The 16905-nt window shown below is 37.9% G+C and overlaps 1 protein-coding gene across 15 annotated transcripts in view; it reads right to left on the bottom strand.

Moving 5' to 3' along the window:
- Positions 1-8624: 8624 nt before the first annotated feature.
- Positions 8625-16905, bottom strand: part of LOC132394280 (R3H domain-containing protein 1-like) — a 153393-nt gene continuing 145112 nt past the window's right edge. For 5 of the 15 annotated variants that reach the window (XM_059970214.1, XM_059970213.1, XM_059970225.1 and 2 more), the window contains 4 exons: positions 15417-15508; positions 14784-14868; positions 11825-11935; positions 8626-9945 (listed from right to left, as the gene is read on the bottom strand). In XM_059970214.1, coding sequence (XP_059826197.1) covers positions 9611-9945; positions 11825-11935; positions 14784-14868; positions 15417-15508 — 623 coding nt within the window. In that variant the 3' untranslated portion in view covers positions 8626-9610. Of the gene's footprint in view, positions 9946-11824; positions 11936-14783; positions 14869-15416; positions 15509-16905 lie in introns of all 15 variants that reach the window. The other 10 variants (XM_059970217.1, XM_059970218.1, XM_059970219.1 and 7 more) reach the window with 10 other exon arrangements.

Here is a 16905-nt window from a genome sequence, read left to right as displayed (position 1 = left end):
CTTCGGTAAGGGTTAAGACAAGGAAACACACACCAGTCCTCATAGAGGGATCAGAAGTGGAGAGGGATTGAACAAGTTCCTGGGTGTCATTATCTCTGGACCCAACATATTGGTGCAGCTATAAAGAAGGCAAGACAGCTGCTGTATTTCATTAGGAGTTTGAGGAGATTTACTTCGTCATGAAAAACACCACAGATTTCTACAGATGTTACATGGAGAACATTCTAACTGGGTGGGAGGGGGTGAGGGTTACTGCACAGGATTGAAGCAAGCTGCAGAGAGTTGTAAAATTAGCTCCATCATGGGCACTAGCCTCCTGAGTATCCAGGACACCTTCAAGGACACTACCTCACTACCTTTTATTTCCTATTTGTGTACTACAGTACTTTACATATATTCTGATCCTGGTTCAAGTTTGCTGACAGTATCACTGCCCTTGGCCAAAGATGGTGACAAATCCACATAAAGGAAAGAGATGGAAAATCTGGCTGAGTGATGCCAAACCTGTGTCAGCAAGACCAAGGAACTGATAATATTGACTTGAGGAAAATGGAGGTCATGCAGGGGTCAAAGGTGGAGAGGGTAAGTAACTTTAAAATCCTCCGTGTTATCATTTCAGAGGACCTGCCCTTGGCCCAGCATCTAAGTGCAATTATGAAGAAAGCACAGCAGCACCTCTACTTTAGAAGATACGGCATAACATCTAAAATGTTGACAAGCCTCTTAGACATCTGGTTGAATGTACTTTGACTGGTTGTATCACAACCTCATCTTGAATGCAAAGCGATTGAACCTTCTTGACCAACCTCCAATACAGGACCTTGTCAAAGGCCTTGCTAAAAAGCAGGTAGACAACATCCACTACTTCACCTTCATCAACTTTCCTGGTAACTTTATCAAAAACTTTATAAGATCAGATCTAGTGCTTACCTGGCATATACGATGAATAAAGATGGCAGAGTTTGTCATTGAAACAGTTATAATCAATACCTGTACCCAGATGCAAGCCTGTAAAGAGTTTATTCCTCTGTTAATTGGTTACATACAACCAACCACACACAAAGTCATGTTGACTATCCTTAATCAGTTCCCGTCTATCCAAATACTCACACATCTGGTCCCTGGGAATACCGTCCAATGACTTTCCCACTGCTGATGTTAGGCTCACTGCCCTATAATTTCTTGGTTTATTTTAGAGCTTTTCTTAAACAATGGAACAACATTAGCTACCCTCCAATTCTCCGGCACCTCACTCGTGGCTAAGGATGTTTAAAACATCTCTGCTAGATTCCCTGCAATTTCTGTACTAGTCTCCCACAGGGTCCAAGGGAACACCTTGGTGATTTATCCGCCCCAGTTTGACTCAAGACAGCAAACACCTCTTATTGTGCAATATGTATACTGTCCATAGCCTCACTACACTCTGCTTCACTTCCAAAGACTGTTAAGACTTTGGAGAGGGTACTGAAGTTGATTACCAGGATGCTGCCTGGATTAGAGTGGACGTGCTATTAGAAGAGGCAGGATTATCTTGGGCTGTTTTCTCTGGAAAAGCAGAGGCTAAGGGGAGATCTGATAAAGGTTTTTAAGATTACCAGAGGCAGGGAGTACCTGCTTCTGAGTGTTAAACTGTCTAATACCAGAGGGTATGCATTGAAGGAGTGAAGGATTAGATTCAAAGGGGATCCAAAAGATTTTTTTTACTCAAGCATCATGAATGTCTGGAATGCACTGCCTGGTACGGTGTATTTACATTGGAGGCTTTTAAGAGACATTCAGATAGGCACATGGATGGATATGAAGGTGGTGTAGGAAGGAGGGATTAGTGTTTGGGTGGTTTTTCTATGGTTCAGCACAGCACTGTGGACCGAATGGCATATTCCTGTGCTGTGCTGTTCTGTGTCCAGTTGAAATCATATCTATTGGAATGACAGTTTTCATGAGTGGGGAAACTTGTGTAACCCAGGGACTGCCTATATTATTCTTTAAACTGACACCAAATTTTGTTGGAAAAGAGATGTAGGTTACAGCAGTGTGAGATCAAAAAAGAAAATCAAATTATCGAGCTTGGGTGAATAGAATGAATAGGCACATTCCACAAATCGATCACACTTTTCATTTGGTCCAAACCACATTTAGAGCAATGACCACAATTAACTAGATTGGAAATCATTGTTATCAAAATTAGAATGAGGTTTATTATCGTTGACATAGTTTGTGCAACTTGACGTTTGGCGGCAGCAGTACAAAGCGATACATGAAAAATGACTACAAATTACAAAATGAATAGTGAGCTCGTATCCATGGGTTCAGAGACTAGCACAGCAAAGTGGGTTACATAGGAAAATGTGTTTGTAACCAAGGATTACTCTCATCACAACTGCATGTACAATTGGATAGCACATCAAGTATTATTGCATTTTCAATGGTAACATAGGAAGATGTTTAAAAAAAGGAGAGATTTGGCATTGTGGAAACAAAAGAGTTAAATTAAGTGCTACCGATTTTAAGTCCATTTGGAAACTGAAAGGGGGAAATATGTGCCTGGTTGTAACAGAATAATAGTCTTTAAATTACTCTGGGTAGACAGGTTTGCGATTTATTAATCAATTGAAGGAGCTAGGCTTTTTAGTCAATCATCCTGAGGCATATATGCTGTAATATATCAGTTATCTGAGGGGAGTGAGCACACACAGATGTCAATCTATGAAGACAATTTCTTGTCAGTCATGTAAGAAACAAGGCCTCTGTGCCCATCGTTCACACAACAAACATGAACTTGAACACAGTTGTTGTCAGTCACCCACAACAATAGAAAGGAAGCAAGGTCTTTCTTTGCAACTTTATTACTGACAAGGCACACCAATTTAAGATTTCCGAAACTGCTTATTGCAGAAGTTCAGTTCAAAACTGAAAAATTAAACAAGAACTTCATATGCTGGAAATCTGAACTACAAAACAGAAAACACTGGAAGCATTCATTCACCAGTTCAGGCAGCATTTCTGAAAAGAGAAAAAAAGTTAGTATTTTAGGTCTGGGACTTTCCATCAGAAATAACGGTACAGAAAAAAGTCACAATATTTTATATTTTCAAATTTAAAATGTTTTGTTATCAACCTAATTAGCATTGGATTTTTTTCATTTTTGTAAAGACCAAAATGAAGTATTTTGAAATGCTTAGTATGTAGAGTTCTACGGAAATGACTGATGCCAAACAAGATTAAATATTTAATAAAGGAGCAGAAGAGGACAAGGAAAATCAAGCAAGGCAATTAAACATTAAACTGAATTGATTTATAGTGTTTTGGTTTACTGCGAGATATTTAAGGAATATATTCTAGCATGTCTTTTGCATCTTTGTCCGAAAGTAAGTTATATTAATTCTGATAGTAGATTTTATGACTAATATTCATGCAGAAAGTTAGGGGTTGGATTAAAAATACCATGACGTTTCAAAGTAATGGAAAGGACAAACTTTTTGAGCAGACTTACCATCTATTGGCAACTGTTTTGAATGCATTACAATAACATTAACCAGCATCTTCTTTCATTTACATAGCAACTTCCAGGACTTTTCATTGGCTCACACTTGCAGCTACTGAAGTGAGGTCATAAGGCCACAAGATAGGAACAGAATTAGGTTACATCAAGCCTGTTCCATCATTAAATCATGGCTGATCTTTTCAATACCATTCTCCCACCTTTAACCCCAAGCAATCAGTCCTTCAATTTCTGCTTTAAATACACCCAATGACTTGGTTTCACAACTCCATGGTAATGTATTTCTTAAGTTTCACCATCAAATGGTTAAAGTAATTCTTCATCACATGTCAGCCTTCATTTTGAAGTTGTGCCCTCAAGTCCTATAACACTTATATTAATGGAAACATCCTGTCCACATCCACTCTATCCATGCCTTTCACCATCCTGTATGTTTCAACTTGATTGACATTCATCCTCAACTACAAGTCCAGAGACATCAAATGCTCAGGTTAAGCTTTTCATTCTTGGACTGCCTCTGGACTCTGCTGAGCCAGCATATCCTTATTTTCTTAGCACACAACATTCCAAGTGCAGTGTTGTGAAGTTTCAGCACAGCAAGCTCCTGCAGTCATTAATGTGATTATGACATCAATGTAGTTATGAGTATTTGTTAATGTTGTTTGAGAATAAGCATGGCCATGATGAAAAATACCCCCAACTCTTCAGAATGAAGAAACAGAACATCTTACATCCAAAGCAGAACGCAGAGCATCAGTTTCAAAAGATTTCATGTATAATTATGCAGTGCTGCAGTAGCGCACGAAAATAAATTTGACAGTCACATTGTTGGGATTGGGAACTGAACCCATACCATGTGGATCAGAAATGAGGACACTCGGAGTCAAAGCTGATAATTACATGACATGTAAACATTCAGATGACAGTGTCTATTTGGCTACAAAGCACTCTGCATATCCAGAAGTTGTCAAATGTGCTACTTATATGAAACTTTTTATTCGCTAGAACACAAGAGAAAGGTAGTGGTCCCTCAAACCAGCCCCATCATTCCATATAATGGTCTATGACCTAGAGATTACAGGGACCCTGAAAAGCCAAGATCAACAGTGAAGTATGATTGTATTAGAGCTTACCTTAGAATTTCAATAATGTCTGTATATTGATGGAGCTGAAAATACTCAGTAGGCATCAGCTCTTGTGAAAGAGAAATAGAGTTAATGTTTCAGTTTGAAACTGTTTTTATTTAAGAATTCTATTTACTGAACTACTTGCTAAATAAATATTGAACTATGATATTCTGCAGCTGAGGTGACAGGAGTGTGGAAGCAAAATAGCAAGGCAATTCATGCTGAAATTTAATGAAGAATGGAAATCTAGTGCATACTGTAACACCCCGCTTCCTCTGATTTTGCTTCCAAATGATGTGCGTACCCCCATGTTTAAATTTGGTGAAAAAACCTACACACAAGCATCAAGTTATGGGGATGCTGTTCAGCAGCAGGGACTGGAAATCTAGTCAGGTTTGATGTGGAAATGAATGTTGCTAAATATGAAGAGATCCTGGAGAAAAATTTGATGGCTTTTGCCAGAAAGCTTAAACTGAGAACTTTCAGGAGGACAACAACCCAACACCTTGCCAGAGCAACGTGGAGTGGCTTCATCTGAAGAAAACTGATATCCTTGACTGGTCCAGTCAGAGTCCTGACCCAATCAAATATCTCTAGCAAGATTTCAAGATTGCTGTCCACTGCTTTTCCCCAACTAACCCAGCACAGCTTGAGCAATTTTCCAAGGAGGAATGGGCAAATCTTGCTCCATCCCATTGCGCAAAGCTAATAGAGACATACAAAAAAAGCTGTGAGAGGTAGTTCAACTAAGTACTGGGCAAAAGAGGTTGAATACTTTTGAACTAATGACATTTCAGTTTTTGTACACTTAGCTTTTCATGCTTCACAATTTTCCCTGTTTTCTGTTAAGAAAGCAGCATGCAATTCACAAATAAAAATTCTCAGTTAAATTGATCAAAATCCCTGGTTGCAATATGTACTTATTTACGTGAACATAGGGTGGGGGGGGGGGGGGGGTGGAGCTGAATACTTTTAGAAGGCACTGGAAATAGGTTCTTAGTTTGGCAGCTGGTGTACCAGAATTGTTGCAATTACCAAAAATCTTTCAATACTGATGTATGTTAGAATAGTTAAGCTCCAGCTAATTTTTAGCCTGTGTAACCAACTACACATTTGCTAAGGACTTAAACTAAGTGGAAGAGTGAATGAGTGTATAAAAATGTTGCAAGGGAAAATAAATACTACAACAATCAAAGGAGCTAACATGTTAAAAGTGCGAAATTCACAACTGAAAAACCACAAAAAATAGCAAGTACATTTTAAAACTCAACTGATTGGGAAATAGTGATGTTCAAAAGGATCAGAGGATTCTTATGCACAACTCACTGAACATTAACAAGCAATTACAGCACAGGCAATTAGGAAGGCACATGGTAATGTTGACCTTTCAAACTACAGACTGAGTATATGACTGCCTTATTAATATTGAGATTGTCCAGACCTGGAATATTGGGCAGTTTTGTCTCCAACTGAAAGAGGGTACACTGACTGCAGACGAAATGCAGTATAAATTCACCAGCCCAGCCCTTGATATGCTAAGTTTACCCTGATGCATCCAGCACTGAGCAGCAGAAAAAAAAATTCTTCCCTCAGAGTGATGAATCTTGTTATTTTCTATCCTGAAGCAATTTTGAAGATCAACAAATAATTGCTTTCAAAACAAAAGTTGATGGATATCTGAATATTATGAGTCAGGGGAAATAAATAAAGGGCTGGAAAGCTTGTTAATGCATACGATTCACTATGATTTTGTTAACTGGCAGAGCATGCGGGCTGAATTGTCTATTGCTCCTCTTTCTTAAAAGAAAAATTGGTAGAAATATTTTGTAAGGCTATTTCAACTGTAGTTGTTAAACTGATGGCTTATAAGTACAATGAGTTTCATGTCTCAGATTGGGGTTACAATTAGTGGCATATGTTTAGCAAAGCCCAATCAGAAAGAAGCTTGGTACATTAATAAACAGATGATACAACTCTCTCCAGGGAGGGAAAAAATACCTCAAATCATTGAATCTATCCCAATCTTGGCATCTCTAACTAAACAACACAAAGTTCAATTGGTGAAATACCTACTACCAAATGATGTCCTACCTGATTGTTGCAAAAAAGTCAACAGCAGTATATACTAATATTCCTGCTGCTCTTTCTTCTCCAGAATGGAGACAATCAAACCCATGTCAGTAAACCTGAACCCTGTTCGAGGTGATCTATTACCCAAATCACCTGTTAAGTATTTTAAAGTCAAATAATTGACAAGTTATTAGTTTTGCATGGCAGGGGAATTAAGGTTTATGGGGAAAAACACAGAGTAGTAGTTGCCTGGAATACACTTTCAGCAAAGGTGGTAACAGCAAGAGATATTTAGATGGACACGAACAGACAAGAATTAGAGGGGTACAGACCAGATGCAGGCAGATGGGATTAAACTGGCATCTTAATCCACACAGACATAGTGTGCCACAGAGCCTTTTTCCGTGAAGTGCTGCTCTATGTTCTGAAAGACTGTCCAGAATAAAGTTTGCTATTCCGAATGTAGGGAACTACTTTTTCCATAGAAACATGGCAAGAAAACAGGTCCACGGAATCCACACCGACCATTCACGTAACCATTTATACTAATGTTACATGAATCTTATTCTCTCTACATTGTTAACTCAGCTGAGATTGTATCAACCACCTATACACAATAACAAGTATGCAGAAGGCAATTCACCTACTCACACATGACTCATATTTTTTAGGATGCAGAAGGAAACTGGACTACCCAGAGGAAAGCAATGTAGTCACAGGGCGAACAAACAAATTCCACAGAAAGTGCCCATGGTCAGAATCGTAGTGGGATTTCCAGCACTCTGAAGAAGAGGCTGAAACAATGTGTCACCTGGTACTGCCAAAATTGATATTTTTAATTGATAGAAATCCCCTTTATAAAAATTATAAAGTTTGCCTTTATAATTCAATGTATGGAAGACATTATCACTGCACTGAAATTGAAGGATTGTCCTTATTCAAATATACCAATTAGCAGCAGTCAATCTAAATAGAGGATATTTGAATAATTAATAATGATTGCAGATTCAGATAATGACATATACTAAAGACTAATCATATCAGCAAATCCCTGAAAATCATTACAAAGCTGAAAATCATGTTTTTAAATATAAAATACAAGAATTTATAATATTTACAAATGATTGTAAACTAGTATAATAATCTTAATCTCTTTTCAGTCTCATCAAATGTACAAGTGCACTTCACAGCTTATGCATGAAAATCTTAACCTAGTAGTTATGTAAATAGAAAATGGTAGGCAGAAAGGTAAACAAAAATCAAGTTTTGCCAGAGCTTTTTTCTGATTTAGGTTGGTGCTATTCATTTTTGTCTTACATTTTGAGTATCCGAATTTATTTTTGTTGAACATTTCCAACATTTTCAAATAATTAAATTAAAACAATATTGAATTAATAATTTTTGAGATATTGTGAACATACAGCTGATAACTTGTCACTTGGTGTAATCAATTACTCATTCCTCTTCCAGTCATTCTTATCTTGTCCATTTCTTTTGCATGGTACACTTAGCTGAACTTCATCTCCTAAAACATCCTTTCAAAATAGAAACCTTGCAGGCAGCTAACTGCAAACTATTTCCTTCGATTGCATCTGTGCATCAATGTAATTTACACATGACAATAAACATCACCCATTCCTATGAGTTTTATTCACCTTTCTGGTTTAATTTTAAACTGAACTTGAAAGGTCAAAGTAGCCCAATTCTCTGTCTCATGTGCCTGCCTAGCAAATTTGAGTTTCACTAGAGATTTGTAGCTTGTATCATTCCTCTACCTCTATTGTTGTTAGCCAACATTACCAGCTAAACTAAACCAGAGAAACATTTTGTTACACGACAGTTAATCACATCACACACACAACTAGTGCTTTAAAAGAACATTAAATATAGGAAAACGGCTCCTTTTTCATAATAACCAATACTATATAATTTGAAGAAAATTACATTTACAATTAGTTCAATTTACAATCAATCAAATCTCATGGCAGTCAAGTAGCATCAGACAAGAACTTTATACGACCAAAATAAGTTACAAAGAGTTTTGTATGTATTTGTAAACATTTATTTTTTTCAGAACTGAAAAAAGGGGGAAATAAACTTGCATCAGCACACATTGTACAGCCTGGCAGGACTTATACACAACCAAAAAAAAAAAAATGAAAGGTTCGTTTTGGCAATAAAGCAACAATTCTGTTGATGTCCAGTGATCCTTAATATTAGGTGAACTTAAAACACAAACATCTAACAAATGTCCAGCATTTAAAAAAAAAACACAAAAATTGCATCTGGAGCTTCATAACAAAAAGAGGAATGTCCACACAGTAAACTGGAGCCCAATTAGTATAAAGTTGACCTAAAATAGGGTACTGGAGACTAAGATTAAAACTCATTGGATCCAGGATGCCAAACAGCAAAATCTTCAGTCTGCATCCAAAAGGCAATGTTTTCACACATTCTTCTTTGTAGGTCGCTGGTGATCAGCTGAGAAAGATAACAACTACTTCATTCCCACAAACTTCCTGGGTTTCTCCAAATTGTGCTGGGTAGAAACTGTCAAAGCAAGTAATTACTGGCTGACGGTGTTCATGTAACAGTTGCTGTACAATGGAGCTCTGGATTGGATACAAGATTCACAAATATAAAACAAAAGGGCTATAAAATTTGTACTGAGATTCTACAGCATTCTCCATATAAAGACACAGCTTTGTGATATGCTCAGATACTTTGTTGTGACAACGGTGAACATAAATTAGGAAACTCAACCTTTTTTTGGGTGGATCACTGGTTTTCTTCAATTGTTATATTGTAAAATACCACGTTCCAGAAGTCTATATGTCAACAGAAACCATTATACATGTCCAATTGAAGAGGGAAATAAGTGGAAGAAACTGCAAGTCCAGTGCAGTGTAAACTACTGAGAACTAGCCCTTTCCATAATGTGAAAATCGTAGTGCTTCTTGCTTGATCTCAGTTTAAATCTGTTTGAGTTATTTTGTTTCAATAACGCATTCTGAGCAGCCAGTTTTGAAGGAAACATTGCTAAGATTGTGTACATGGATGCTAAGTCACTGGAAGGTTTTGAGTGTTCTGTGTTTGCATTACTATCACCACCACCACAATGTGGCTGAGAATCTCGCAGCCATCGAATCTTAGCACCAGCTTTAAAGAGTTCGTTTAAAAGCTTATCAGCTTCTGTACGACTAATTCCCTCCGGTAGGTCAGTCACCTCCAAGACTCTGCTGACAACTGCAAGAGAGCCAGAAGACAAGTATTTATGCAAACAAATACCACGCAGAATAATTCTATACTTGTTAACATTTCTTTCTTATACCAAATCATGTTATAACAGTACATCCAGGGGTAACAACAAGCAGAATAGAAAACAATAATTTCAAATTTGATTTCTGGAAACAAAAAGATTTGCCAAAATTACATTATAATAATGTTACATCCTGCAGTCCAATGTCTGGGCTAGCAGTTTGACATAACAATTACTGGTTGATACCAAGTTGTACAACTTTGTTCTCTTAAATGCAAAGCAAACATGAAACATTAATTAATAAATCAGGAACACATTATTGGTTATGAATTATTCGGCTACTTCAAAATACCCCTAGGGTCAGTGGGTGGATAGACAATCAGTGGGAGTTGATGAATAGGAGAAAGAATTACAGGGAAGTGGGGTAAAGGGACTGATGGAATGCTCTGACAGCCAGCACAGACTTGAAAGACCAAACAGTCTCCATTTAAATCATTAAAAAATCAAAAAAACTGAAATGCAGCATGGTCACCAGAAGAGGCTTACTTTAGCTATGCTATTATTCTATTGTGGATTTTATCCAGTAGAATTTCAATGACAGTCCAGGAAGCAGAGGGAACCGCTACTATTCTTGCCTTCCTACCGTCCACATTATCTCTAAATAAACTGTGAAAAAGCAAGTTTTATACTGTAAACCCCCGCCCCCAAGTTTATTTGCATTTGGAAAATTATATATTTAGATTTAAACAAATAACTTCCTACAATGCAATGATGCTAAAATGCTAAACAGGTTTAATGAAATGATGAAGTAGGTTAATCAAATATTTAACTTACAAACACAGATAAAGAAAATTATGAATGGTAAGATAATGATCAGAATTGATAAAGAGAAAAAATGAAAGTTGTTCAGGAACTGAACAGTTACTGGAAGACTATGAAGGAAAGTCTTAATGACATATAATGAGAATCATCAAACACAAGGAAATCTGCAGATGCTGGAAATTCAAACAACACATAAAACGCTGGTGGTACACAGCAGGCCAGACAGCATCTATAAGGAGAAGCGCTGTCGACGTTTTGGGCCGAGACCCTTCGTCAGGACTAACTGAAAGGAAGACACACTTCCTTTCAGTTAGTCCTGACGGAGGGTCTCGGCCCAAAACGTCGACAGCGCTTCTCCCTATAGATGCTGCCTGGCCTGCTGTGTTCCACCAGCATTTTGCGTGCAATGAGAATAATATTGTAATGTGAAAATATACACCCATTTTTATAGATCAACTACTGATATATTTTGTATTTTTGTTCTAATTGTGTTTGCTTGTAAAAACTGTATAATTTGTGTTTTTCTTATGAACATTGCTTATATAATGTTATGTGTTTCAGATGCTGTTTCAAACAAGTATTTCATAACACCTTTTTTATTTTTATATATATATACACATACACACACACACACACACACGTTAATCTGACAATAAACTTGACTTTGGTTGGTACTGGGCATTTGTTGGACTCTAGATCTATATTGATCAGAAATTTATCATTCAGGTCAATATATTATCATGAGAACTATAGGTCCTGACCCAAATTAGGATTCATGCAGGAAGGTTGCTCCACTGCCAAAATCAAACCCTTAATTATATTACAATAATTTTGTGAACTTTGAAAATATTTCATGGGGATGAAAGTAAGTCTGAATCACACTTAGGACACACTTATTTGTATGCAAGAGTTATCGGTTCCAATTTGTTACCAAATAATTTTGTGAAAAGCTCCATAAATACTTTAAGACAGATCAATGGTGAATATATTGAAGTGTGCAAGTGATGCATTAGAAAAGCTGTATATCAAATTTCCAACACTTACAGTTTAGGCCATTAAACTTATTTGGGAGAGAGAATGATTCATTTCCATGGGAAGGTTTCAATGTTTGGTTTATTAGATTAAATTCTTTGGATTTCAGGAAAATATTCAGTTCTGTACAACAATAAAAAAACATCAACATTCTTATTGGTAATATCACTAAAGCACAGTAGTAACTGCAGCAAAGCAATGGACATATAGCCGATTCCAGTTAATTGGGACAGCCATTTATTTGGGATAACTCTTATGGAACAAAAACTAATCGAGAAAATAGCTGGGATTCGCTTCCTTTATTTAGGACACCATGCTGCTTAATTGGGACGTGAGACTTGTAGAACAGTTTCTAGCTAACGTTAGTTGCGTGCATTTGTGAGGCAGTTAAACACTACACCTGCTTAGTGTGAACACTTTTTAAATAGTGTGAATTGTGTGTGATTCTGTTATGTTATTCATTTTGGCTAATGGACACTGATTCAAAAAGCAGTGATTTTTGATCATTTTGTTTTTTTAAATTAAAAGACATCTGCCTAACACCACTTTTTGTCAGCTGGCAGAGATAACTGGAGTGTTAAAATTGACAATTTCATGCTTGATATATCTGTAAGATACACTGCAAGAAGAATGGGCTTAATTGCGAGAGACAACAGGGAACATTTCAAAAATTCAAGTGTGAAAATAGGGACCCAGACGTTGAAGAGGGCCTCAGTCAATGGTTTTCTATTGTAATCAGAGTGCATTTGACCAATGTTAAAAAAACATTGACACCATATTAAATTCAAGAAATCACATGGTGAGAAAGGTAGTGCTGATGCTGTAAATGCAGAAACATGGAAATCTACAAAACATTTGAAAATTTTATGGAGATGATGCCTTCAATGTCAACGCAACAGGCCTATTTAAAAAAAATCGCTCCATGCCAAACAATTTGCTTGGCTACAAACATACAATACTATCAGGTTCAAAGAAAACAATGGATGGCATAATAGACCTGTTATCTGCACTGGGTGTCTGTGCTGATTTTGTTCATCCAGTCAATCAGAAGAACATGGCAGCGTACACAGGATGAATTATTCCATCAATGTATTTTAGGAACTACACGTGGTTTTATAGAACTGTTGTAAAACTGCCACTATTCCATTTTTTTCTGTATTTCATTTAAATACATAATTCGTTATTCAGTTAAACAGAGGTTTATCTTTTAATACCTTCTTAACTATTTCCATGAAACTTTGGCTAATTGGGGCAGCTGCTTAATTGGGAAAAAATGAATAGGTCCCAATGTGCCCCAATTAACCAGAACCCACTGTACTTACAAAAGCTAGCAGTTTGCAAATAAAGGAAAGTGTTCATGTCAGAATATGTGCACAGATTTGACATTTTAGGCAATAGATACAGTGGGGGGAGGGGCGAGGTTGGTGGTGGGTTGCTGCAACAAAGTTATTATATTAAAAGGAGTAGCAAAAAGCTGGTATTTCCTGCATTTTGGGCCAGTGGAAAACAGATCTATCAGGGATTTAAAAAAACAAGAATTGATTCAGAGTGGGATTTTCACGACTCATGGAAAGCAGCAGAACAGTATACAGTAAGTGCCCGCTTTATTAAGTACACATGTACACCTACTCGTTAATGCAAATATCTCATCAGCCAATGATGTGGCAGCAACTTCATGCACAAAAGCATGCAGGCATGCTCAAGAGGTTCAGCTGCTGTTCAGACCAAACTTCAGTATGAGGAAGAAATGTGATCTAAGTGACTTTGACTGTGCAATAATTATTGGTGTCAGAAGAGTTTGTTTGAGCATCTTGGAAAATACTGATCACCTGGGATTTTCAGAGAACAGTCCCAAGAGTTTACGGAGAGTGGCGTGAAAAAAAGGGCATTCAGCGGGCAGTCTTGTGGGTAAAAATGCTTTGTTCATAAGAGACGTCAGAGGAGAATGGCTCAAGCTGACAGGAAGGTGACAATGAACACCCGTTACAATAGTCGTGTGCAGAAAAGCATCTCAAGAGTGCAGAAAATGTTGAATCTTGAAGCAGAAGACCACACCTGGTTCCAGCTCTCAATCTAATGAAGCAGCAACTGAGTGTATCTCTGCTAAGCTGAATGATCTACTCCTATGTCACAACAATCTTATGAGGGACAACTTAACAGAGATCTGTAAGAAAATGAAAGGATAAGGCTCACAAAAAAAAATATTTTCTCACAGCAGAACCCAATGTAAGGGATCACATATTTAGCACAACATCTTAGCTATCTTAAAAAAAAATCAGTGAAGTATTTGGTGCCACATTGAGGTGCATTTACTGGAAATGAATGGACAGATTGAAACCTTAGATGACGAATGATTTGTGCACAGCATAGAAATTCCGACACAGAATCCTGGGGCAAAATGGATTATATACTGTAAATACTAATATAACTGCTTGCAGAAAGCAGCAACCCTTTACATACTTTTCTGTGTGTCACACTTATTTAAAAATCATATGATGGCATGAACAGTGATGTCCTCAACTTCTGACAATTTCTTCCTCCTCCCCCTTTACCAACTCCCCAATTCAGGTTCCCTCTCACCCCTTCCCCTCACCTCCCTCTGGTGTCCTTTCTCCTTCCCTTTCTTCCATGGACCACTCTCCTCTCCAATCATATTCCTTCAGCTCTTCACCTGTCACCTCCCAGCTTCTTACTTCATCCCTGCCCCCCTATCCAACCACCTTCCTCCTCACCTGGTCTCACCTATCAGCTGCCAGCTTGTATTCTTTGCCCCCCCCCCCCCCCATACAGTCCTAATCTGGCTTCTACCCCCTTCCTTTCCAGTCCAGATGAAGGATGTTGGCTTGAAACGTCAACTGTATTCCCTTTCATAGATGCTCCCTGGCTTGCTAGGTTCCTCCAGTATTTTACATGTGTTGTGCAAGAATTCAAGCATCCGCAGAATCTCTTCAGATTATACTTATTTACATACCTGGCTCTCCTGCACCAAGATCGGTTGATGCTGCTTTCCTGGTCTGTTTCTTTCCTCTTCCTCCATGTCTATTTAAATTCTGACCCTGAAAGATTGAACACAAAAACATTAAACCAAAAAGAAATAAAAAAATAAATTTTCAAGAAAATAAGTGAATACAAAACATAACCAAAAATAGACAAAACAAACGCATCACTATGTATTGTGTAACTCGGAATACTTCAACAGTGAACAATATACTACAAACAAAACCTATAGCCAGGTTGCTTGAGTTTCTGCAATCTTCTGTGCCAGTTAAGAAAGAATATGCTAAAAATCAGTCCTACTGATAAAACTGACCAAAACTAAACCAAGCACCATAAATAAGTTGTTAAGTTTTTAAATTCTGTGCTTTTTGTTTAGGACTCATGTAAAGATAGACTTGTTTTAAAAATTACATCCTTAAAACCTGCCGATTATACTGTTTCATTATAGATTTCACATTTAAGCTGCAGTCCCATTAGATTGAGGAAATGAAAGAAAACCGAAGTAATTGAGTACTGTCATAACAAAATCAAATACAAATAATTCCAGAGTAGAAATCCCAAAGATTTAGCTCAGAAGATGGTAACTTTTGGCAAAACTCAAACTAACCTGCTGTGTTGAGACGATGTGTGGTCCCTGGATAAGAGGACGGATTGGTGTATTGTACTGCAAAGGCTGGCCCAGCAAAGGGTAGCGTCCGTCTGTTTTAAAAGAAAGCAACTCCTTAATAATTTGTCTATATGTGCTCTATCTTCAGAAGCTGGAGTTAATTTATTTGTTTAGAGATACAGTGCAGAACAGTCTCTTCCAGTCCTGCAAGCTACACTGTGCAACAACCCATATATTTAACCCTAGCCTTACAATGACCAATTAACCTACTAACCAGTACATCTTGCGAATGTGGGAGGAAACCAGAGCACTGGAAGAAACCCATGTGGTTCACGGCAAGGACGTTCAAACTTCTCATAGAGAGCTCTCCAAACTCCATCACCTCTATCTATTATAGCATCACACTACCTGCTAATCTACCATGGGAATGCATGCTTAAAGACTATGAACACTGTCTGTAACAATACCATGAAAATCAGAGCTGAAATCCAATGGGTGTTTATATAACATTTACAGGCAGTCCCTGGGTCACGTACGAGTTCATCCGGTATTATTTAGTGTCAGTTAGTCAAACGTTTGTCTTAGTATGTAGTATATATTTTACCTTTCTATGCATATAAAACACTTAAGAAACGTATGTATTCCAATAACTAAACCACCGCGTTGCTTAGTAATAATTGTAGCTTTCATTGGGGCAGGGCCTTTCACATGCTCCATTATTCTCACTTTATCCATTATCCTTTAAAATTGTTCTGATCGTTGACCGACTGTAGCCTAATGCTTTTCTAATGACCGATGGCGTTTCACCTCTTTCCAAACACTTTATTACTTCCACTTTATTTTCAATCGCGATTGCTTCCTGTCAATGGAACAGAAACAGTGCAGATGGCAGGTCCCGACCTCCGCCGGCTCCCGAGGTCTGCTGGGTCCTAACGACCACCGCACTGAGACAGGCTGAATGGGACAAGTGGGGGCTGTGCTGGGTTTGGGTATTTGATCATTCACAATATTCCATGTGGGAATTTAAACTGGAGGTGGCAGTGTTTTTTTTAAAATGAGGTCGAGTTGCGAGCTCGACATCAACCCGGCATGGATGGTACGGGAGTCACTGGATTGACATCAACCTGTCGATGTCTGATCCAACTGATCCAGTGACAGACACGGGAGCGGTCTGTCACTAGATCGAACTCAGAAACCTCCATTCTCCAGCCTGGCGCTGATCTCACTGCACCACCAGCCAACCGGAATGGGGGTGGGGGGGGGGGCTGGGTCAGGATGAATCTTACTAAGAAAATGTTAAGCCAAATACAAAGTTAAACACTCAACACAGTGTCGACTGCAATGACTTAAAATGGCAGACAGCGTCTGGATCTGACTTAAAATGGTGGATGGCGTTCTCCTTCTTCGGTTCGTAAGTATGAGATGTCTGTAAGTCCAACGTTCATAACTCAGGGACTATTTAAACCCATGATAATTTTGATTGTTCTAT

Source organism: Hypanus sabinus, chromosome 5, assembly GCF_030144855.1.
Source record: "Hypanus sabinus isolate sHypSab1 chromosome 5, sHypSab1.hap1, whole genome shotgun sequence".
NCBI classification, from domain to species: domain Eukaryota; kingdom Metazoa; phylum Chordata; class Chondrichthyes; order Myliobatiformes; family Dasyatidae; genus Hypanus; species Hypanus sabinus.
This window is presented reverse-complemented; position numbering and strand designations above follow the sequence as displayed.